The 25,115-nt window shown below is 45.6% G+C and overlaps 1 protein-coding gene across 1 annotated transcript in view; it reads right to left on the reverse strand.

Annotated features, from left to right (window-relative positions):
- Positions 1-25,115, reverse strand: part of DDX10 (DEAD-box helicase 10) — a 339,094-nt gene that overhangs the window by 104,103 nt on the left and 209,876 nt on the right. Inside the window, exon 16 of the mRNA XM_068266912.1 lies at positions 9,678-9,734. Within this exon, the coding sequence (XP_068123013.1) occupies positions 9,678-9,734 (57 nt within the window). The remainder of the gene's footprint in view (positions 1-9,677; positions 9,735-25,115) is intronic.

Here is a 25,115-nt window from a genome sequence, read left to right on the forward strand (position 1 = left end):
GGTATAAGTGAGAAGAGAAAGTTAGGATTAGGTGAAAGTGAGAAGAGAAGGTTAGTATTAGGTGAAAGTGAGAAGAGAAGGTTAGTATTAGGTGAAAGTGAGAAGAGAAGGTTAGTATTAGGTGAAAGTGAGAAGAGAAGGTTATGATTAGGTTAAAGTGAGAAGAGAAGGTTAAGACTAGGTACGAAAGAGAAGAGAAGGTTAGGACTAGGTACGGAAGAGAAGAGAAGGTTAGGACTAGGTACGGAAGAGAAGAGAAGGTTAGGACTAGGTGTAAGTGAGAAAAGAAGGTTAGGATTAGGTGAAAGTGAGAAAAGGTTAGGATTAAATATAAGTGAAGGGGAAGGTTAGGGTTAGGTGAAATTGAGAAGAGACGGTTAGGACTAGGTATAAGTGAGGAGAGAAGGTTAGGACTATGTATACATGAGAAAAGAAGTTTAGAATTAGGTGAAAGTGAGAAGAGAAGTTTAGAATTAGGTGAAAGTGAGAAGAGAAGGTTAGGATTAGGTGAAAGCGGGAAGAGAAGGTTGAGATTAGGTATAAGTAAAATGGAAGGCTGGTGTTAGGGATAGCCAATATCCTGCACCAGTATAGCAATGTAAGGCTTTAGGACTTTTCGGTGAAATTTTATGGGTCAGGCAGCATTTATTATATTCTAGAGGCACACGGCTGTCCTTTCAGTATTCAGGTTTGTGACATCGACAAGGACTATAAAGGCGAGCTTCCCACTTCAGACAAACATCAAACAAAAACACAATAGCATAAAAAAAGAAAAAGAAAAAAGAAACAGGAAAAAAAAAACAAGAGGTCTAAACTGCATTGCAAATAGCTCATAGGCTTACTTTAATAGTATAAATACCCATGAAACCATTCCTCACATCTCATTTACTGAAGGCATGCAGTATTCAACAAAGTTCCTCTCAACATCAAATAGCCGTCTCTGCAGGAAGCAGGCACTGCACTGGGAACTTTTACAGCCTCGATCATAATGACAAAGCATATAATTCATAGTTACAAGGAGAGCCATTTCCCAACGGAGGAGGAGAGCGTCCCTAAAAGAATAGTCAGAAGGTTCTTCTTCTGATGGTTCAACCTTAATCTGCAAATGTTCCCTGAACTAATGTTGTGCTTCAAAGCGGCGCTCCTATCAGGGTATGTGTGTCACTACAAGTAGCGACATTCAATTCCAGTGTTCTGCTTTGATCAGCGTAGACATGCTGCATACGGGTGAGACTGAAGTCTTTATTAGCTATAAGTGATATTAATACCATGACATGTGTATGGAGGAGGAGATTGGGGCTTCCAGGGTAATTATAGGTCACTCCAAATGCGTAAAAACTCCCTGATCAAAACAATGATGAAAAAGCCAGATTTAAACTTTCATATCTAGTTGCCCCAACCATAAATTGCAAGCGCCCAAGGTCCGGGACTTAGTGGCCTTTTCAGAAATATGGCTCTGCTGATAAAGCAGTACTAAATGACTCGCTGGACAGCTTTATGTTAAACCACAATCAAGAGGAAATCTATAAAAACTGCAGTTCTTTATGTTCTGTATTGCTCAGTACTTTTCAGCAGCCTTCAACAGTTCACAACATGAAATAGCTCAAAGATTGATCAGGTCTAAAAAAAAAATTCTGTAAAATTAAGGCAGATTTACAGTAATAAAAATGATACCAGCCAATGAGGCACTCCACATCACTTTCACAACACATCACAAGTTTATTGGCTTGAAAAAGGATCTGTCATCCACAATAATCCGATAATAATAATAATCCGAACATTTGTATAGCGCTTTTCTCCTGTCGGACTCAAAGCGCTCAAGAGCTGCAGCCACTGGGACGCGCTCAAGAGGCCACCCTGCAGTGTTAGGGAGTCTTGCCTTGAACTCCTTACTGAATAGGTACATGACCTAGCCAGGATGTGAACGCTGGTCTCCCATGTCAGAGGCGGTGCCCTTAACCAGTACACTATCCAGCCACCACGGACTACTTCCCTCACATTCATAACTAAGAAAAGGAGAGGGAATGGCCATTGTTGTACCATTATTTTGCTTTCACTGGATTGAGAAAAGAAGCTGAGTAATGTGAGACCAATGATCAGCCTGAAGGCACCAGGCAGCTGAAACTTGATTGGCAACCTGCGTTGGTGTAGGGATTGGAACCAACAAGTTCGCAAACTCAAAAGTCTCTGAAAGCTTGATAGAAGGTTCATGTTCGTCTGCCATACCACGACAGTTAGACCATTCCCCCTGCCCATCAAGTTCAACTATTTAGTAAGGAGTTCTTAGGCAAGGCTGTTACTGCCTAGTGAGTGCCCTCTAGGGACTGCCTTGCAAACATTAAGGCCCCGTTTACACTTAATCAGTTGGTATGCATTAGTACGCCTTAGTGTGTGTTGGTACGCGGTTTATCAATAGCACTGCATTGGGAAAAAGATTTCAGTTAAAACGCGTTAAGTGTGAAAGGTGCCATAGGAAGACATGGGCATCACTTTGAAAATCAGTTTTCTTTCCATTGTAACTGAGAGCAACTGATTAAGTGTAAAAGGGCCCTTAGGCCCCGTTCACACTGCACGCGTTTCCAGCCGCGTTTTGGAAACGCGTGCAGGTGGCCGACACGCACGACATCAGACATTGCATAGAGTGCAATGTCTGATGTTCACACTGCATGCGTTCCGGACCTGTGCGGCCCGGGAACGCATGCTGCACGCATTTTTTGTAAAAACGCATGGCTGTCCCATTCACTTTTCAGTGATGGGATCAGCCACGCAACGCATACGAACGCGGATGGCGTGCGTTCGTACGCGTTGCGGTCCGCATGCGTTGCGGTCTGCGTTCTGCAGTCTGAACGGGGCCTTAGAGTCCGAAAGGAGATAAGCGATATACAAATACTGGGATTATTATTCTGAAACAGCATGAACGTAGCCACCTTGGAGTACAGAGAGTTGGGTGGGTGGGTGGGCTGTATGAGACTGCCCACCCACTTCTCTAAAGGGTTCAGGCCTCTTTCACATCTAGCAACGCGTGCAGAAGCAGTTTCCTGCACGCGTTATACGCCCTGCGGCGTGTCGTCAGGAATCTGTGGTGCGACGCAATCAGTGGCGGTAGCTATTAATTGAACCTGACGGAAAAGGCTGGCTCCCGGCGAATCGACGCTCCCAGGTGCGTTGAACCGCAACGCACCGAAACGCAGCGTCGGGTGTGAAAGGTAAAAGGAAAGTCTATTTTACCTTGGTTAACGCAAACAACTGCCTTTGCGTTACAACGCAGTAAAGGGCTCTGGTGTGAAAGAGCCCTCAAGGGTGGTGACATCAGCGTGGCTCAGGGATGGTCAGAGCAGGCAAAGGAAATAGCCCTAGACTACCATGAACATAGGACTAAGGTAGGGATTAGATTGTGAGCTCCTCTGATTGACAATTAGTGACAGGACTATGCAAAAGATTTTGGCGCTACATAAATGCTAAATAATAATTTGCATTATTGTAAAGAAGCAAAAGACAAAGAAAAGACAAACACTTGTATCGCGCTTTTCTCCTGGCGGCCTCAAAGCGCCAGAGCTGCAGCCACTAGGACGCGCTCTATAGGCAGTAGCAGTGTTAGGGAGACTTGCCTAAGGTCTCCTACTGAATAGGTGCTGGCTTACTGAACAGGCAGAGCCAAGATTCGAACTCAGGTCTCCTGTGTCAGAGGCAGAGCCCCTAACCATTACACTATCCAGCACAGAGTACAGTTGATACTACAGTTTATATCAATTCTGCAACCCAAGCTTCATAATGCATAACCTACCCAGTTCTATTCACAGGGAGATAACTACCCTAGAACAGTGTTTCTCAACTTTTATCACAATTCAATTCCAGCCAAGGTGTGTGTAGGTGTGTGTGTGTGTAGGTGTGTAGGTGTGTGTGTGTGTGTGTGTGTAGGTGTGTGTGTGTGTAGGTGTGTGTGTGTGTGTAGGTGTGTGTGTGTGTGTGTGTGTGTGTAGGTGTGTGTGTGTGTATAGGTGTGTGTGTGTGTGTGTAGGTGTGTGTGTGTGTGTGTAGGTGTGTGTGTGTGTAGGTGTGTGTGTGTAGGTGTGTGTGTGTGTAGGTGTGTGTGTGTGTGTGTGTGTGTGTATGTGTGTGTGTGTAGGCGTGTGTAGGTAGGTGTGTGTAGGTGTGTGTAGGTAGGTGTGTGTAGGTGTGTAGGTGTGTAGGTGTGTGTGTTGGTGTGTGTGTTTAGGTGTGTGTGTAGGTGTGTGACATACACACACCCCACGACAGGTATAGGTGCCCCCAGTATAGCTAGGTATAAGTGCCCCCAGTATAGCCAGGCATGGGTGGGTGCCCCCCAGTATAGCCAGGCATGGGGGGAACCCCAGTATAGTCAGGCATGGGTGCCCCCCAGTATAGCCAGGCATGGGTGCCCCCCAGTATAGCCAGGCATGGGTGCCCCCCAGTATAGCCAGGCATGGGTGCCCCCCAGTATAGCCAGGCATGGGTGCCCCCCAGTAAAGCCAGGCATGGGTGCCCCCCAGTAAAGCCAGGCATGGGTGCCCCCCAGTATAGCCAGGCATGGGTGCCCCCCAGTATAGCTGGGTATAGGTGCCCCCAGTATAGCTGGGTATAGGTGCCCCCAGTATAGCCAGGCATGGGTGCCCCCCAGTATAGCCAGGCATGGGTGCCCCCCAGTATAGCTAGGTATAGGTGCCCCCAGTATAGCCTGGCATGAGTGCCCACAGTTTAGTCAGGCATGGGCACCCTCAGTATATCAAAGGAAGGGGACGCAGCACAAAACGGGGGGAGTATGCCCACACATAGCGGCGGGAAAGGGGGTCCACTGACCCCCTCCCTCACCCTGGGCTCCCCAGTCAGCGCTTCCCCCTCCGACACTTAATAGCAGCGGCGGTGGCAAGGTAAAAGGAACACACACTTACTTCTGCGTTCCACGCCGGAGGTCTGATCTCCTCTGAGCCTTGTCGCTATTGCCTGATAAACAGGAAGTAGCGTCATCACTGACAGAGAGGGACGGCCGGCATGGAACGCGGAAGTAAGTCCGTGTTCCTTTTATCATGCCGCTGCTGCTATTAATGAGTGTTGGAGGAGGAAGTGCTGACGGGGGAGCCCAAGGTGAAGGGGGGAATGGACCCCCCTCCCCACCGCTATGTGTGGGCATACTACCCCGTTTTGCGCTGCGTCCACTCCTGGCTGTGTACCCCCATCTGTGGTCTCGCGCACCCCCTGGGGTACGCGAACCGCGTGTTGAGAGACACTGCCCTAGAACAGAGATTTTATTGAGTGTTAAAACGCCGGTAACAAGCGTGCGTGTGTGCATGGTACAGCTAGTGATACAAGAATTGGAGGGGCTGGTTTTGATGGAATAACCATTTCAGCCCGCGGGTATTTTTCACCTTATGGAGGAATTTTAACATTTCAGTGCTCCTCCCATTCATTCCCCAAGAACTTTATCACTACTTATCACAACAAAATGATCTATACCTTGTTTTTTCCCGCCACCAATTAGGTTTTCTTTGGGTGGTACATTATGCTAAGAATAATTTTATTCTAAATGCATAATGGGAATAAGAAGAAAAAATTGAAAAAAATGTATTATTTTTCAGTTTTCAGCCATTATAGTTTTAAAATAATTCCTGCTACCATAATTAAAATCCACACATTTTAGTTGGCCATTTGTCTCGGTTATTGCAACGCTAAAGTTATATCCCTAGTATAATGTATGGTGACAATATTTTATTTGGAAATAAAGGTGCATTTTTTAAGTTTTACATCTATCACTAATTTTTAGCCCATTAGTTAATAATTATAGGCCCTCATAAACATTGGTATTATTTTTTTCCCTAAAATCAGTAGGTGTATTTTACTATTTGGCCACAAGATGTCCCAGCTGAGCAAAATTCTATGTAGTGTACAAGTACGCTACATAGGACATAGGATACAATGTATTGCTACATTGTAACTGGAGGTGAGGAACATAGTGAAAAGAATTCAAGTGACTTGTTCTCCAGGAATAGCAGCATTCAAGTCATCGGGAATCGATTATAATTGGGAATTTATGATAAAAGAAAAATCAGCCAGATACTTACCTGAAGAAAGGGAAGACTCTGGGTCCTATAGAGCCTTCCTGCTCCTCTCTTGGTCCCCGTTGTAGCGCTGGCTCCCCCGTAGCAACATTTAACCAATTTGGTCAAATATTGCTCTCTCCACCGCCGAAATAATGTTTCGGAAGTCTTCGGTAGCCCGAGTGCTCCCGAAGACAGGCCACTCCACACGCACTAGCGCCCTGTCTCATGTGCGCAGTATGGAGCCGCCTGTCTGCGGGAGGACTCTGCTCCTAAAGACTTCTAAGTCCCCAACGGCGGGGAATTCAAACGGGGTAGCTAGCCTTGCAACCAGGGGGAGCGGGAAGGCTATTTAGGACCCAGGGCCTTCCCTCTCCTTAGGTAAGTGTCCAACTTTTTTTTTTCTTTTATATAGCTTCCTATAGATAGACTAAGTGTACAATATCACCTCATACAATTGGCAATTTAAGCTCTCACTTGCTCTACTTGTCTTCTTAGATGTCAGATATATTTCTGTTGTAGTGTGATTAGGAGTAATTGTCTCCAGTTCTCTTGTTCTCGTTGTGTGCGCAAGCTATGAAACATTACATAATCCTGAGTGACTGCATCAGCCATCTCCAAAAAGCTCCGCATTCACATCCATTGTAACAAGACAAAGTGCTCTCTAATACTTAGATGAACAAGTGTTTCTATCGCTCTTGATAGGCTAATTATTCCTTATTTCAATAGGCCTGTATAGATACGGTAATTATCCTGCCATTGTTCACAGTGCTATGGGCAGCGAGGATGGGATGACAGTGAGGAGAGTGTAATCACTAGACAACATAATGGAGAGATCTGCTGCAACACGACCCAGAGAGACAACTTTGCTTGTAGCATCCCAGCCCTAAGTTCATCCGTTACAAATCCAGTACAGAAAAAGCACAGGCAACTAATTAAAACAACTTAAAGCAGGCTTGTCAGGCATAAAATCAAATTCCATTTACCCACTGCTCTGTGTTTATTATGTAGTCTGCATCCTGAGCCTGCATTGCAAGCATTCCAATATAATCATAAATGTTTCTGATGTAATAAATATTATCTCAGCCTGGCCTTATTTGGTAAGCTTGTTATCTCGCCTTCCACATTCCTGCTTGTCACCAATTGGCTGAGGGCAGTTCAGTGTGACATGAGGCTGAGAAGCTGCTGAAATACGATCTATCCTGTCTGTGCTCACATGTGTTTACAAAGCAAGCTAGATATGACAGTGCAGTTTCCAGGAGAAAAAAAAAGAGTAAGGAAGGAAATTACATCACGATTGGCTTCAGTCAGAGGCAGTAAAGATGGAAAATGCCTGAAACAGTTTTCTCTTTATTTAAAGTGTAGTTGATCAAAAGTCGACCTACTAGTTGCCCACACACTGTAGCAAGATCCTATGCGATTCATCTTCACTAATCGATCTGAATGCCAAACACAAAGAAGTTTCACCAATCGATCTAAACAAGGTTGTGCCTCCATGCTCTAAAACCAAAATCAATTCTGTGTCGATCAAAATTGTGTTAACAGTAGTGGATTCCTTTACGATCGACCCATATTTTCCATCCTGCCTGATCGAGTAAATTGGTCGATTCGAGCAGATATAAGCAAATTTCCATCGGTTGAGCAAAATGAAACATAATCGATACTCCCCCAACCCGATAAAATGATTGAATCCAACAATAAGTTCACAATCAAGCTGGGTTGTAGAACACTGCGCCTGTGCCGTTCTTGGCCATGCGGTTCCTGCATCGCGCTCTAGTAGCCGTGAACATTCAGCGCTAGCGCAGTGCGCACAGCCGGGACTGACCATGCGCAGTAGTCCGCGTCATGGGCTTTATGGGGCTGACAGCGGCACAACGTAAGAGACCAGCAGGACATCGAGAGAGCAGACTGACATGGCAGGAAATTTGCATCATTTAAAAGGAAATAAATAGGTCAGCCTCCAAACCCCTCTCGCCTCAGTTCTGCTTTTAGGCCCGATTTACAGTTAATGCATTGATTTGAGTTGCGCTGTGTTGCATCCTATTTGCAAATGGAACACGATTCAACACAACACATTAAGTGTAAATAGGGCCTAAAGTGAATGTGAAGGCGACGTGACATGATGAGATAAACGATGAGATGATGAGATATGTACATTCATCTCAGGTACATGTTAATGAATCCTGCATGCACAATTACTCAATATTCCAATCAATATGGTTTGCTTGATGGATAATTCTCTGAAGAATCAGCAGTCTTGCTGATGTGACACAATTATCAGATTCACTGTCCTCTCATAGCAATAGGCAGTATGAGCAGACTTGCTACTATGCTGCACAAACATTGCATCCATATAACATACTCTTCTCTTAAAGGGGTTCTCTTGCGTGTTTTAAAAACAAAAAACTGACACTTACCTGAGGCGTCTATCTCCCCCCCTGCAGCTGTAACGTCCCGCGCCGTCCTCTACCAATGCTCCTTTCCCCACTGCTGGCACCGGTCTAATTATTCATCTAATTAGACAAATAGAACTGGAGCTGAGAGACCGTGCGCGTGCTCGCTCACGCCATTGGGAGCTTACTACGCAGGCGCAGTACAGGAATACTTTGTACTGCGCCTGCACAGTAAGCTCCCGCTGACTCACGCGGGAGCGAGCACGCGCACGGCCGCGCAGCTCCAGTTCTATTTGTCTAATTAGACGAATAATTAGACCGGTGCCAGCGGCGGGGAACAGAGCATTGGTAGAGGACCTCGAGGGACGTTACAGCTGCAGGGGGGAGATAGAAGCCTCAGGGAAGTGTCAGTTTTTTGGTTTTAAAATATGGAAGAGAACTCCTTTAAGGTAGCTTTACATCTAGCGATGATGGGCAGAATCGACCAAGAGACAAATCTCTCTCTTATCGCATCTGATTAGGCCCAACATTGTCCCTGATGTTCACTGTACGGTCCTACCCCCCCATGCACTATACATTACCTATCCATATCCGTCGCCTGCTCTGGGCAACGTCTTTCCTCCATACATGCGCCCCACATGGTTGCTGGCATACACATAGGCTTGTGTGATGTCACTCACGCCCACGTTACACCGGCAACCACGTGGGGCGCGTGTATGTAGCCGGTGGTGGACAAGGACAGGTAATGTACAATGCACTGGGGAAGCACATTACGGGTGACAGCATCAGGGGTGTCGTCACGCCTCCCGATAGCGCTCACCGTTACCATCACGCACCCGATCTAGCAAGTCAGCCTTACATCTTGCAGCATCTCCAACAGATTAATTACAACCAATTTCGGAATGAAATTGGTTGCATTCTCAATCGGGCATGCACTTAGAGGCACTGACTTTCATTCAATTCTAATAATGGAATCAGATGGTCAATCGGCCGCCATGTTACCTGATGTATGACCACCTTTATGTGTGTGATGTGGGTGGTCAATCCACCGGGGATGGGGTGTGCATGAACAGCACCACAAAACATCCCATCGTGCTCAGATGTGTCTCAAGTGATTTTACTGTAACCTGGAAGTAATCTGCAGTAACCATGACACAGCTGAATGCATTGTGCAGCTACCAAACACCCCCCCCCCCCCCCCCAACCAAATATCAATTCTGAATGGTCCTACCTCCTCCTCTTCATTGTTCGCTGCTCTCCTGGCTTCCTTCTCCTTCAGCCGTCTCTCCTGGAAGTAAAAGGGATATGATAAATCATGAGGTAATATTGATAGATCAAGAGTGGACACTAGAATGGGGATAATCATAGTGTATACAATTGTGGGCCTTTTCCACCAAGAAACATGATCGTGTTTCTTTCTATTTCCACTACCGCGATTTCACCACCATACAATCGCAATTCATCTGGTTTACTGTGCAAATGCAGCACGTCTGCGATTTCCGACAGGAGGAAAAAAAAAGAGTGGGAAATCGCATAGCGATGCGACTGCTTGGTGATCTTCCTGCACTGTTATGCTTATAAGGAGCCTAGGAGCGCAAATGCAGCAAAAATGCAGCAGGGACAGAGTTTGTGATTCGCAAAGAAACAAATTGCACTGGTGGACAAACAGCACCGCGATTTACATGTTAGTTCCGGTGCTGTTCTAATCAGCAAAATGTCAGTGATCTGATTTTCAGATCGGATCGCAGCTAGTGGAAAAAAGCCCTTTGAATAAATTCAATGCTGAGCTCAAAAGATCTTATTGTTGTCCAACCTGATCTATGCAGCTAATAAAACAAATCTTCAAATTCTGCTAGATTTGCATTTTTCCTCCATGTCCCTAACTACCTTTCACCAAGGTGCTACTACAGGACTTCAAGGGTACCTGTAAGAAAAAAAAAGTGCCCCTAGGGCAGTGATCTGTAAACTTGGCTCTCCAGCAGTTAAGGAACTACAAGTCCCACAATGCATTGCAGGAGTCTGACAGCCACAGTCATGATTCATAAAGGCAAATGCATTGTGGGACTTGTAGTTCCTTAACAGCTAGAGAACCAAGTTTGCACATCACTGTCCCTGGGGAGTACTTACCTAGGGAGGGGAAAGCATCTGGATCCTAAAGAGGCTCCCCCCCCCCCCCCCCCCCCTCCTCAGCAGATGGAATCCAGCACTCCTTGTCTCCTTGAAGATCTCCTTGTCAGCTGCTTGTCTGCGTGCGCTCATGTGCACTAGTGCCTTCCTGTTTGGGCTCCAGCGGCAGTAACCGAGTCCGGCCGGGTCCGCTCCACTGCGCAGGCAGCAATTTCCCCTGGAGCCCGAGCGGGAAGTCGCTACTGTGCCAGCACGCAGCAGCAACAGGGATTGTCTGTGTTTTTGTTTTGTTTTTTTTAGGCTGGGGGTCCCAGCACAGGATCGGGCTAGCCGAGGAGGACGGGGGAAGCCTCATTAGGATCCTGAGGCTTCCCCCTCCCAAGTACCCCCAAGGGGCACTTTTTCCCCTTACAGGTGTTCATTAACTTATTGGCTGATGCAGCATTACAGTGAGAGGGACATATTTATTTCCTTTTAAGCAATACCAGTTACCTGGCTTCCCTGCTGATCCTCTGCCACTATTACTTTTACCCATTGACCCTGAACAAGCATGCAGCATATCAGGCGTTTCAGACATTGTCAGATCTGACAAGATTAACTGCATGCTTGTTTCTGGTGTGATTCAGACACTACTGCAGCCAAATAGATCAGCAGGGCTGCCAGGCAACTGGTATTGTTTAAAAGGAAATAAATATGGTAGCCTCCATATCCCTCTCACTTTAGGTTACCTTTAAGCATAATTATAACTACTTTTAACAAGCAAACAGAAGGGTGGGGCTGTTTCTAAAAGTAACGTTTAAGACCCTAAATATCAAAATGTTCCATTGTATAAAGTTCTGGTTTCTTTAATTCTAGATGCTGAAGCAGCCTCTATGGGCTGGAGTGGTTAAACCTCCCACAATGTGTACCTCCCTGTGTTTGGGAAGGTCGCCATCCATCCTCATATGTTATAAACCTATTAGAGTACAAAGGCAACATGAGAGTGAGCCAGACACAGTGCTGTGTGTACTCTCTTACCCTCGGCTGCTCTCCCGCCATGTGCGCTCCCCATGATAAGGAACAATCGTTTGGAAGAGCAGCAACAAAAGGCAATTTAAATTCTGCCGCAGTATGCAAGGAGAAATATAATGAGATATCCAATGATTTATTTCTTCAATTTGCAGTAAGTATGAGAGAGGAAACTGTCTCTACATCTTTCCTCAGCAATGTCGGAGCTTCAGGAATGCAAATCTATTCTGTGTTGGTGCGCTCTCATAATTGTATTGTGTGTGGCGGGGAGGGGACAGCCGGCAGCGCTCTGCTGGGGACTCGGCAAACTTTTACACACACCTTCCCTGCGAGTTTTACTTATCAAAAAGTCAATCCAAATAGTCATTCATGCAGCTGCCGATAAGGAGTGCTGAGGAAAGACTCTTGCTGCTCGCCGAGTACCCACCTTCTGCCCAGAGCCAAATGGCACCATTCACATTCACACAATGCAGTTATAGTTGAGATGCTAATCAAATTGCGATATGGCCCACCTTACCCTTGGTTGGGTGCTAGACATGAATAGCAAGCCATGTCACCACAAAGTCAACAAAAGCAGATAAGATCGGGTCCGCACACCAGTTCCAAAATGCAGTGTTCCTGTCGTCTATTGCATTTTTCAGCACAAACTTGACAATTGTTTTGGGGTCATAAGAGGTCCCCTCCTTCTTGTATTTTTGCACTTTTCTGAAGGGGACCTCTTATGGCCCCGGAAACAATTGACATATTCATGCCGACAAATGCAATAAACAGGAACACTGCATTTTGGAACTGGTGTGCGGACCTGACCTTATCTGCTTTTCAAGTTGAGATGCTGTCCTGAGTCATTTAGTAGCTGACAGCATGAGCAAATGTAGCACACAAGGGTCACTTAGGACTAGGCCACAGATTTTATGCTCCCTCTCCACACGGTCTTAAGGTGGTGCCCCAATGTACTATTTCAGGATTCCCCAACCTGGTCCTCAAGGCCCACCAACAGTGCATGTTTTGTGGAAATCCTGAGGTAGTTAATCTACTCTGCTGAGACACTAATTACCTCACCTGTGAATGTTTGTGGTTTCCTGCAAAGCATGTACTGTTGGTGGGCATTGAGGACAGGGTTGGGGAACTCTGCTAGCCTACGCGTCGAACCAGCCTATGAGCATAGGTAAACAAGGTTAGGTTAGCGTTATGCGTTAGGGGAGGGGTGGTTAGAGTTAGGCACCAGAAGTAGTAGGTGTTAGGCATTAGGAGGGGGATTAGTGTTAGGCATTAAGGTGGTGGCGGTGGTGGGGTAGTATCGAATATCCCCCCCAAAGCTAATTATTTCTCGTCATCCCCCCACACACACAATTCTCACCCTAATGGCCCACACCATTTACAAAAATGCCTTAGTGGGAGGTTTGTTTTATATATACAATTAAAGCAGTGCTGAGTTGCCTCTATGGGGAAAAACAAACCATTATTTTTGTTTAAATGGAGGCAACCATTGCCAAACCTGAAATTCTGCTTGAATGGCTACTGTACATATTTTTGGACTTCAGCAGTCTTTTCACTGGCTGTTTGCAATGCTGAACATACCTTCCAGCAAAAGTCCAGCGATGCGCGTCTATCCGCAAACATTGACATTACCTTGCATACCAGTTGTCCTTTCAGTTATAAATGACAGCAACTGATATATACCTGACAGCAACTGATATATTTCAGTTCTGACAAAATCTTGTCAGAACTGGAAGGAATCGGTGTCAGAAGAAAATGGTGAGCTTCTGAGAGGAACTGACGGGGAGGTAAGCATGTAATATTCATTTGCAGGCACATCCTGTGTTTCTTTTAAATAATTTTTCACCGTTCAGGTTCCCTTTAAGGAAAAGAATCAACATGCTGGCCTGGCAACTAGCATTTCTTTAGTTTTTTCATTTCCTTCCAGCTAAAGCCGGCCATGGTGTCTCTGTATTTCTCTTATTGCAGATTTCCTCTAAGCCTAGAGGAAAAGGTGACTGAATTGAAGACCTCACAACATTTAATTTACAGGAAAGGTAATGGTTTTCCAGAGGAGGCAATTCTGTGTGAAATGCCTGAGTGAACACAGATCAGAGCCGCGTGCGAAGCCACACGTTAACGAGTGAACGCCGCCGCCGCGTTCTGCTTAACATCCACACCTGGAGAGCGATGATGTGAAAACCTACCAGGCTGACAATTTTGGAGGCTGTCAACTTTTATACTGTATTATTTTCTTGTTTACGACACTTTCTCTAAGCGTACGACACGGCATAGAGGCTGCAGATTGCCTTCCATCACCCCAGCTTCTCTTTATACTGGATTAGCAGTAAAAGCACCGATCTCAGTATTGGGAGAATGTAGTGCTATCCTCATTGAGACATAAAAAATGTAAAGTGTGCCTGTAGGGGAAAAAAAGCGCCATAAATGGGTACTTACCTAAGTAGAGTTAAGCCCCACCCCCATAAACAAGCCCTAGTTGATAAAGCTGGTTCACACCGCTCACTAGAGGCTAGCTAGCCCAAACAGCAGCTCAATGCCACTATGCAGGCGCGAGCCATCCTGCACCTGTGCAGTGCGGATGTGTTTGTTCTCATATAGGAGCGTGCTTCGGGGAAGAGGGGGAGATGTCCTACAATTGGCGAGGGGGGGTAGGGAAAGCCTCTGGATGATGCAAAAGCTTCCCTCTAGTGTGGTAAATACCTAGCTTTTGCTTTATTTAATGTTACAGGTTTGCTTTAAAGAAAAGTGAAGTAAAAGGTATATGGAGGCTGGCATATTTATTTCATTTTAAACAATACCAGTTGCCTGGCAGCCATACTGGACTCTTTGGCTGCAGTAGTGTATGAATCACACACCTGAAACAAGCATGCAGCTAATCTTGCCAGACTGCAGTCAGAAACACCTGATCTGCATGCTTGTTCAGGGTCTATGTCTAAAAGTATTAGAGGCAGAGTATCAGCAAGGTTGCCGGGTAATTGGCATTGCTTAAATGGCTCGATTGATAATATCCGACAGGTCCGATGACCCGCCGGATCGATTCCCCGCTCCATACCCGCGGGCGGACAATAGTGGGGAATCGAGCGGAAGATAAGGAGCGCCCACAGGGACGAGCGGGAATCCATCCGGCCGCCCGCGGGGACGAGGCGGGAGTCGATCCGGCGGCTAATCGAGCCGCCGGGTTGACCCGTGTATGCACAGCATGGTCCAATTGACTGCAGGCTTGTTTCAGATGTGCCACGCCTACCACATACAGTCTGGAAAGTATTCACAGAGCAAATTCCAAATTTTATTTTGTTCCTGCATTATTTCAAAACGGATTAAATTAAAATTTTCCATAGAATTCTACACAGAACGCCCATAATGACAACAAAAAAAAATAGTTTGGCAAATTTATTAAAAATAAAAAAAACAGAGAACTCACATGTACATAAGTATTCACAGCAAAGGGCTCAATACTTTGTCGATGCACTTTTGGAAGCAATTGCAGCCTCAAGTCTTTTTGAATATGATGCCACAAGCTTGGCACACCTATACTTGGCCAGTTTATCTCATTCCTATTTGCAGTACCTCTCAAGCTCCATCAGGTTGGATGGGAAGCGTCAGTGCACAGCCATTTTAAGATCTCTCCAGAGATGTTCAATCGGATTCAAGTCTGGTGTCTGGCTGGGCAACTCAAGGATGTTAACAGAGTTGTCCTGTAGCCATTCCTTTAATATCTTGGCTGTATGTTGTCCTGCTGAAAGATGAACCACCATGCTTCACTGTAGGGATGGTATTGGCCTGGTGATGAGCAACTCCTAGTTTCCTCCAAATGTGATGCCTGGCAATCGCACCAAAGAGTACAATCTTTGTCTCATAAGACCAGAGAATTTTGTTTCTCATGGTCTGAAAATCCTTCAGGTGCCTTTTGGCAAACTCGAGGAAGGCTGCCATGTGCCATTTATCAAGTAGTAGCTTCCATCTGACGACTCTACCATGCAGACCTGATTGGTGAATTGCTGCATAGATGGGTATACTTCTGGAAGATTCTCCTCTCTCCACTGAAGACTTCTGGAGCTCTGAGAAACCACTGGGTTAATGGTCAACTCCCTGACTAAGGCCCTTCTCCCCAATCACTCAGTTTAGATGGCTGGCCAGATCTAGTAAGAGTCCTGGCGGTTTTCAACTTTCACTTACGGATGATTGAGGCCACTGTGCTTATTGGGACCTTCAAAGCAGCAGAAAGTTTTCTATAACCTTCCCCAGATTTGTGCCTCGAGACAATACTGTCTTAGAGGACTACAGACAATTCTGCTTGGTTTGTGCTTTGACATAAATTGTCAACTGTGGAGCCTTATTTAGACAGGTGTGTGCCTCTCAAAATCATGTCCAATCAACTGAATTTACCACAGGTGGACTCCAATTAAGCTGCAGAAACTTCTCAAGGATGATCAGGGGAAACGGGAAGCTCAGTTTTAAGCTACATGGCAAAGGCTGTGAATACTTATGTACATGTGCTTTTCCATTTTTTTCTATTTTTAATACATTTGCCAAAACCTCAAATAAACTTTTTTCACTTCATCATTATGGGGTATTGTGTGCAGACATCTGAAAGAGACAATGAATTTAATCATATTTGGAATAAGGCTGTAATATAAAATGTGGGCAAAGCGATGAGCTGTGAATACTACCCGGATGCGTTGCATTCCAATGAGCATGACAGCCAGGCAACCGACATAATTATAAAATAATAAATATGGCCGCCTTCGTATGCCTCTCATTGTGGATTTAATTTGCACCTCTCCACTCGTAATTCTCATGATAAAAAAAAAAAAAAAAGGTTAACTAGTTGTAATATATAGTGCACTGTACAATTATTTAATTGACTACATGTAAACCCTTGTCAAATGGTGCTAGGCCATTATCTCTAACAGCATGTAATAAACAAAGCCATTTCCTGATTTAAATCACAGCAGTTAGCACAATAATATGTCTATTATAAAACACTGGAAAACGAATGAAATTGTAAATTAGCTCCCCCTCTTGTTAACAAGGAATCTATATTTCATCCGGTCCTTCATAAAACAATCTGTAATTAGTTTATGTGTTGAGGGAAAGAAAGAAATATGTAGTTTGCTAAGGCTACAGATGGTTGCTAAGCACCTCAGCATGTAACTAGCTGAGGCCTGGAGAAGCACCTGACAACGCAGATAGCAGACAATGGGCCCCAATGGGACTACACTGGGTGTTTCAACTACTCTGTAGCACATTCTTGAGAAAGGAATCATGCTCTGTAACAGATAAAAGCAATTACCATTTATATGAAAAAAAGGAGCATGATGGGATGTATGCAGCCAATGATTCAGCTACATACAGCAGGGGTGTCAAACTCAAATACAAAGTAGACAGAAATTGTACACTGGGACCTAGTCGCGGGCGAACATCAATATCTACTGGCCACCTTCCTCCCTTTTAAAGTTCCCAGGTGTCTAATGGCCCCCCTCCAATCCCTACATAGGTACCTGGTGTCTAGTGGTCCTCCCTCCCCTATACAGTTTCCTAGTGTTAAGTGCTTTTCCCCTAACTCCCCCATATGGCTTCCCAGGTGTTCTTGGGCTTCACCTCCAATATAGCTTCCCTGGTGGTCTAGTGGGCCAAACATAATGCAAAGTGGGGAAACCACTTGGGGTGAAAATGTAATGGCTCTGAGGGCCAGATACGGCCCGCAGGCTGGAGTTTGACATGTATGAGCTACAGAGAAGGATGCTTTGTTTTATAGAGGATGCAGAGAGTTATTTATCCCAGTTCATTATTATTTTTAATGATTTGTGATACTGAAGTGCATTTTGAACTGAAGAAGTTGCTTGCAACAGCGGTAAAATGTCTTCCAAAAAACACAAACAGGTAAAATAAACTAGTGCAAACATGGGGCGGATTTCCAAATCAAACATTCCGATTGGATGCTCCAAGGAACTGCTCCACTTCTGCAACTGGTGTGCTCAAATCAGTCCACCCCCCCCTCCAAAAAAAGTGAGGAAAAAAATGGGTGCAAAATAGCGGTAGAAAATTGGCAATTTTATCAATATTCTGTAATCACCATCTGTACCCCAATTCTCACTTGAAATCTCCCCTATTTATGCCTAACTGGCTGGATAGTTTTAAGGACTCTGCCTCTGACACAGGCGGCCAGGGTTTGAATCTTGGCTATTCCTGTTCAGGAAGCTGTACCTATTCAGTAAGGAGTCATTGGGCAAGACTCCCTAACACTGCTACTGCCTGTAGAGCGCACCCTAGTGGCTGCAGCTCAAGTGCTTTGAGTCCTCCAGGAGAAAAGCGCAATATAAATGTGTTTTTTTGTTTTTTTTTTATAACTCTAACCACTCCCTACCTACTTCTAATGGTGGCCACTAGTGATCCAATCATTTTTATCCAGTCTTACCATTTCTATGTAATATAAAGAAACTGCCCAATTTATCAGTTCAATACATTCACTCATTTTACCCTTATACTACATAGATTTGGTAAAATCGGATGAAAAAGATTGGATCATTAGTGGCCACCTTAACAGTAACTTCCCCCCATGCACCACTATTTTGCACCAGAGTTCTGCTACACTGTAACCCAGGGGTGCTCATTAGGTAGATCATGATCTACCATTAGATTGTAAAGGACTTCTAGGTAGATCCAACACCACCTGCCTGAGTGACGTCGGCATCATACTCTGCACCTTTGAGCTTAGAGCAATATGCTTTCCTGAAGTTTTGCACAGCAATGTAGAGGATTATGTTGTTTCAAGGTGGGGAGTCATACATTTAGAAGCATTATACTGCTGGACACTGAGCATGATATTGTAAGCATGATATTGTGACTCAATTTGGTCAATCACTGCTCTATGTGGCTTCCTGAGGAGGACTCTATGAGATGCATCTGACTTGCGGCTTGTGGTAATCACTGATGGACTGCAGCTGTGCATGTGCTGCAGTTGTGGCTTGTGGTAATCACTGATGGGCTGTCGCTGTGCATGTGCTGCAGTTGTGGCTTGTGGTAATCACTGATGGACTGCCGCTGTGCATGTGCTGCAGTTACGGCTTGTGGTAATCACTGATGGACTGCCGCTGTGCATGTGTTGCAGTTGTGGTTTGTGGTAATTGCTGATGGACTGCCACTGTGCATGTGCTGCAGTTGTGGCTTGTTGTAATCACTGATTGACTGCCGCTGTGCATGTGCATCAGTGATTACCACAAGCCACAACTGCAGCACATGTACAGCAGCAGTCCATCAGTGATTACCACAAACCACGACTGCAGCACATGCACAGCGGCAGTCCATCAGTGATTACCACAAGCCACAACTGCAGCACATGCACAGCGGCAGTCCATCAGTGATTACCACAAGCGACAACTGCAGCACATGCACAGCAGCAGTCCATCAGTAATTACCACAAACCACAACTGCAACACATGCACAGCAGCAGTCCATCAGTGATTACTACAATCCTCAACTGCAGCACATGCACAGCGGCAGTCCATCAGTAATTACCACAAACCACAACTGCAACACATGCACAGCGGCAGTCCATCAGTGATTACTACAATCCTCAACTGCAGCACATGCACAGCGGCAGTCCATCAGTGATTACCACAAGCCACAACTGCAGCACATGCACAGCGGCAGTCCATCAGTGATTACTATAATCCACAACTGCAGCACATGCACAGCAGCAGCCCATCAGTGATTACCACAAGCCACAACTGCAGCACATGCACAGCGGCAGTCCATCAGTGATTACTATAATCCACAACTGCAGCACATGCACAGCAGCAGTCCATCAGTGATTACCACAAGCCACAACTGCAGCACATGCACAGCGGCAGTCCATCAGTGATTACTACAATCCACAACTGCAGCACATGCACAGCGGCAGTCCATCAGTGATTACCACAAGCCACAACTGCAGCACATGCACAGCGGCAGTCCATCAGTGATTACTATAAGCCACAACTGCAGCACATGTTTAGCGGCAGTCCATCAGTGATTACCACAAGCCACAACTGCAGCACATGCACAGCGGCAGTCCATCAGTGATTACCACAAGCCACAACTGCAGCTCATGCACAGCAGCAGCCCATCAGTGATTACCACAAGCCGCAACTGCAGCATATGTACAGTGGCAGTCCATCAGTGATTACCACAAGCCACAACTGCAGCACATGCACAGCAGCAGCCCATCAGTGATTACCACAAGCCACAACTGCAACACATGCACAGCGGCAGTCCATCAGTGATTACTACAAGCCACAACTGCAACACATGCACAGCGGCAGTCCATCAGTGATTACCACAACCGACAACTGCAGCACATGCACAGCGGCAGTCCATCAGTGATTACCACAAGCCACAACTGCAGCTCATGCACAGCAGCAGCCCATCAGTGATTACCACAAGCCACAACTGCAGCACATGCACAGCGGCAGTCCATCAGTGATTACCACAAGCCACAACTGCAGCAAATGCACAGCAGCAGCCCATCAGTGATTACCACAAGCCACAACTGCAGCAAATGCACAGCAGCAGCCCATCAGTGATTACCACAAGCCACAACTGCAGCAAATGCACAGCAGCAGCCCATCAGGGATTACCACAAGCCACAACTGCAGCACATGCACAGCGGCAGTCCATCAGTGATTACCACTAGCCACAACTGCAGCAAATGCACAGCAGCAGCCCATCAGTGATTACCACAAGCCACAACTGCAGCACATGCACAGCGGCAGTCCATCAGTGATTACCACAACCGACAACTGCAGCACATGCACAGCGGCAGTCCATCAGTGATTACCACAAGCCACAACTGCAGCTCATGCACAGCAGCAGCCCATCAGTGATTACCACAAGCCACAACTGCAGCACATGCACAGCGGCAGTCCATCAGTGATTACCACAAGCCACAACTGCAGCAAATGCACAGCAGCAGCCCATCAGTGATTACCACAAGCCACAACTGCAGCAAATGCACAGCAGCAGCCCATCAGTGATTACCACAAGCCACAACTGCAGCACATGCACAGCGGCAGTCCATCAGTGATTACCACAAGCCACAACTGCAGCTCATGCACAGCAGCAGCCCATCAGTGATTACCACAAGCCGCAACTGCAGCATATGTACAGTGGCAGTCCATCAGTGATTACCACAAGCCACAACTGCAGCACATGCACAGCAGCAGCCCATCAGTGATTACCACAAGCCACAACTGCAACACATGCACAGCGGCAGTCCATCAGTGATTACTACAAGCCACAACTGCAACACATGCACAGCGGCAGTCCATCAGTGATTACCACAACCGACAACTGCAGCACATGCACAGCGGCAGTCCATCAGTGATTACCACAAGCCACAACTGCAGCTCATGCACAGCAGCAGCCCATCAGTGATTACCACAAGCCACAACTGCAGCACATGCACAGCGGCAGTCCATCAGTGATTACCACAAGCCACAACTGCAGCAAATGCACAGCAGCAGCCCATCAGTGATTACCACAAGCCACAACTGCAGCAAATGCACAGCAGCAGCCCATCAGTGATTACCACAAGCCACAACTGCAGCAAATGCACAGCAGCAGCCCATCAGTGATTACCACAAGCCACAACTGCAGCACATGCACAGCGGCAGTCCATCAGTGATTACCACAAGCCACAACTGCAGCAAATGCACAGCAGCAGCCCATCAGTGATTACCACAAGCCACAACTGCAGCACATGCACAGCGGCAGTCCATCAGTGATTGCCACAACCGACAACTGCAGCACATGCACAGCGGCAGTCCATCAGTGATTACCACAAGCCACAACTGCAGCTCATGCACAGCAGCAGCCCATCAGTGATTACCACAAGCCACAACTGCAGCACATGCACAGCGGCAGTCCATCAGTGATTACCACAAGCCACAACTGCAGCAAATGCACAGCAGCAGCCCATCAGTGATTACCACAAGCCACAACTGCAGCAAATGCACAGCAGCAGCCCATCAGTGATTACCACAAGCCACAACTGCAGCAAATGCACAGCAGCAGCCCATCAGTGATTACCACAAGCCACAACTGCAGCACATGCACAGCGGCAGTCCATCAGTGATTACCACAAGCCACAACTGCAGCTCATGCACAGCAGCAGCCCATCAGTGATTACCACAAGCCACAACTGCAGCACATGCACAGCGGCAGTCCATCAGTGATTACCACAAGCCACAACTGCAACACATGCACAGCGGCAGTCCATCAGTGATTACCACAAGCCACAACTGCAGCTCATGCACAGCAGCAACCCATCAGTGATTACCACAAGCCACAACTGCAGCACATGCACAGCGGCAGTCCATCAGTGATTACCACAAGCCACAACTGCAGCACATGCACAGCGACAGCCCATCAGTGATTACCACAAGCCACAACTGCAGCAAATGCACAGCAGCAGCCCATCAGTGATTACCACAAGCCACAACTGCAGCACATGCACAGCGGCAGTCCATCAGTGATTACCACATGCCGCAAGTCAGATGCATACCATAGAGCATAGACCAGACAGACATAACATTTATATCGTGCTTTTCTCCTGGCGGACTCAAAGCGCCAGAGCTGCAGCGACTAGGGAGTGCTCTATAGGCAGGGAGACTTGCCTAAGATCTCCTACTGCTGGCTTTTTGAACAGGCAGAACCAAGATTCGAACCCAGGTCTCCTGTGTCAGAGGCAGAGCCCTTAACCATTACACCATCCAACCACCACTAGATGGACTAGTCCAAAACTTATCAGTCAGGTTTTCACTACCTACTGTGAGTGACAGCTACATAGGACAAAAGCAATTCATAGTGCATTTTACTCTGGTAGAAATGCACATTTATATCTATGTATTTTTAATTTTACAATTTTTCATGATCGATGCCCTTTAACAGAGAAGTTTACTCCCCGCTCTACGGATGTGGGAAGTGCGCCAGTGGAATAAAGCTGCTTCCGCAGCAGTCTCACCGGAGTGCAGGAAAACAGACATCTTTAAACGCGGATAAACCTCTTCCTGACACGGGGTGAAATATTAATGCAAACAAGTAATTAAAGCCCAACAGATTGAGCTGAAATCACACTTCACACTCATTAGTAGCTAAGCCTGACTGCATCCTGCCTGATAATACTGAGAAAAATGTAACACCTCCCCGAACAGCACAGCTAAAAATAGACCCATGCCAGAGACTTCTGCCAGCAGCGCCTTTAAGGAGAAACTTAATTAAAGCTCAAAATAAAATCATTACAAACATTAAGCAGTTGAAAAAAAATGATGCTTGTGTGATGCGAGTATCTCTTTAGGACACCAATTAGCACAAATATTTTAGCAGCAGAAACAATGTTGCTCACTTATACAACCTGGCCATGTCATTGAGGAACATCTGTTACAGGGAAAGTAGAAAGCCAGCCGTGCATTCTGTCACTTACAGACGAGATGGACGGCTCTGGCGCTAAGGGCCTGAGCACAAGGCCATTTTTAGGCCTAGGCAAACCAGGCAGATGCCTGGGGTGACACCAAGACGAAGGGCACCAGAGAAATATTCTTAGTGTGTTTTATGGAATTCTTATACAACTGTTAGCTTCGTTAAGGAAGGCATGGATCGTAGTTTTAAAACCTGAATGGACACTGCTGATTAACATAACAAGGGAAGCCAGAATAGCATAAAATAATTTGACAGGTGCTAGTAACTTGCTAATTAAGGTGTAATTGTTTTAGATTTGATCTGTACTGATTGTTGCAAATCTCCTGGATTTGCTGGCTTCAATATTCTGACATGTGAAAATCCAGGGTATACATGAACAGTGTAATGTTTTTATAAAATAGCTACACACCCCATATCGGGTTTGATATGTGAGTTCAGAGAGTTTGGGCCAGTGTATCTAGCCTGGAAATAAATTGTGTATCCTTTATAGCCATATTTTGATGAATAACTCAATTTCTCCATAGAGTAATTCAATTAGTTACTGGCAGCAAAACTTATAGTGTGTGTGTGTGTGTGTGTGTGTGCGTGCGTGCCTGTTGCTTGGGGCACCAAAATGACCAGAAACGGCCCCGTCTGAGCAAATTTTATGCCTTTCTCAGCATTTTGTATCCTTGAAATGTTGATAAAAAATGCACATAAGGGAACAAGTGTATTCAGGCCCTGAAACTGATATTTTTGTTGTGCAATATAAAAAAAAAAAAAAAAAAAAGAAATCATTACTGTCTAGCCAGACAATTTAGGAGGCTAAAAGGAGGTGGTGTTTCTGGTGGACGGGGCGAGAATTCTGTTGCCACTTCTTCCAAGAGTTTCAAATTATGATCTGCAGTTCCATCCTTCTCTGTCATCAACCAAACTTTCTAGTCTAGTGCTATCAGAGACAGAGGCAGCTGCAGAGCATAAATAACTCACAATGGCCTCAATTCACTAAACTTATCTCCTGTCTTTAATAACTCTTCTAGAGTTGTTACCATGGTGATAAGGCATGTAGTATTCAGGAAACATTTTACCTTAGGCAAACCTAAAGTTAACTCTTCTGTCTTTAAATTAACTCTCCAATCCTTAAAATAACTCCAGAGTTAAAGACAGGCTGTTAATTAGCTGCATGTGAAAATAACTACAGAGGAGGTAAATTAACTACAGAGGAGATAAATTAACTACAGGAGAGGTAACTTAAGGAATGAAGAGGTAAGATAACTCTCTCACGTGTGGAGGTAAGTTTTCTCTTGCCTTATTATCTCTAGCATGATCTTCGTGAATTGAGGCCAAAGTAAGCCTCGGAAGTCTCTGGCATCTCTCGGTCTGCAGGAATAGGGAAAGAAAAACTGCCCCAGAATGCACAGCAGCTCGTTCTTGGCATAGGTTAATAAAGGGTGTAAAAAACAAAGCTTCTGAAGTAAGGCTGGAATCAGGCTCTATTTACAGTGTTAAATTGGATGATACCGTATATATTTTTTAGGGGAACATTTATCACTTTCATATGATTTTTATTTTGAGTTTTATCCCGCTTTAAGTCGTGACTGTTAATATATCGTCACCCACTGTCTCTCCACTGCGGTATAAAAAAATAATTGTGCCGTATAAATATAAAAGAATAAAACAAACGCACAAAAGAAAATAATAATTCCTGCTTTAGCTGGTAGTCAGCAGTCACGGAAATCTAGCGAAATAATGATTTTCTCTGTAAGTAACTAACAAAGGAGACAAATGGATCCAGAGAAGACGGTACTCAGACGCAGATGAATCGAATCGCCGTGCAACAATATCCGGCGTCTGAGCTGCAATAACCGGCGACTTGACAAAAGTCAGGGTTTAGGGCGCAATAAATTAATGTTTTCATTTGTGCTTTGTTCATTATTCTTTTCCGGAGATTCAACTTTTTCCCATCAGTGAGCAGCTGTACTTATTAAAGAGATTAAACGAATACATTAATTATGTATTCATTAAAATAAGCCAGAGCTTAGGCGAAACTTGCAAAAGTGCGGCTGGGGCCTGGCACGCTGGGTATTTATGCCCCAAAGAT

The sequence above is a fragment of the Hyperolius riggenbachi genome, chromosome 2 (genome assembly GCF_040937935.1).
Source record: "Hyperolius riggenbachi isolate aHypRig1 chromosome 2, aHypRig1.pri, whole genome shotgun sequence".
Taxonomy (NCBI): Eukaryota; Metazoa; Chordata; class Amphibia; order Anura; family Hyperoliidae; genus Hyperolius; species Hyperolius riggenbachi.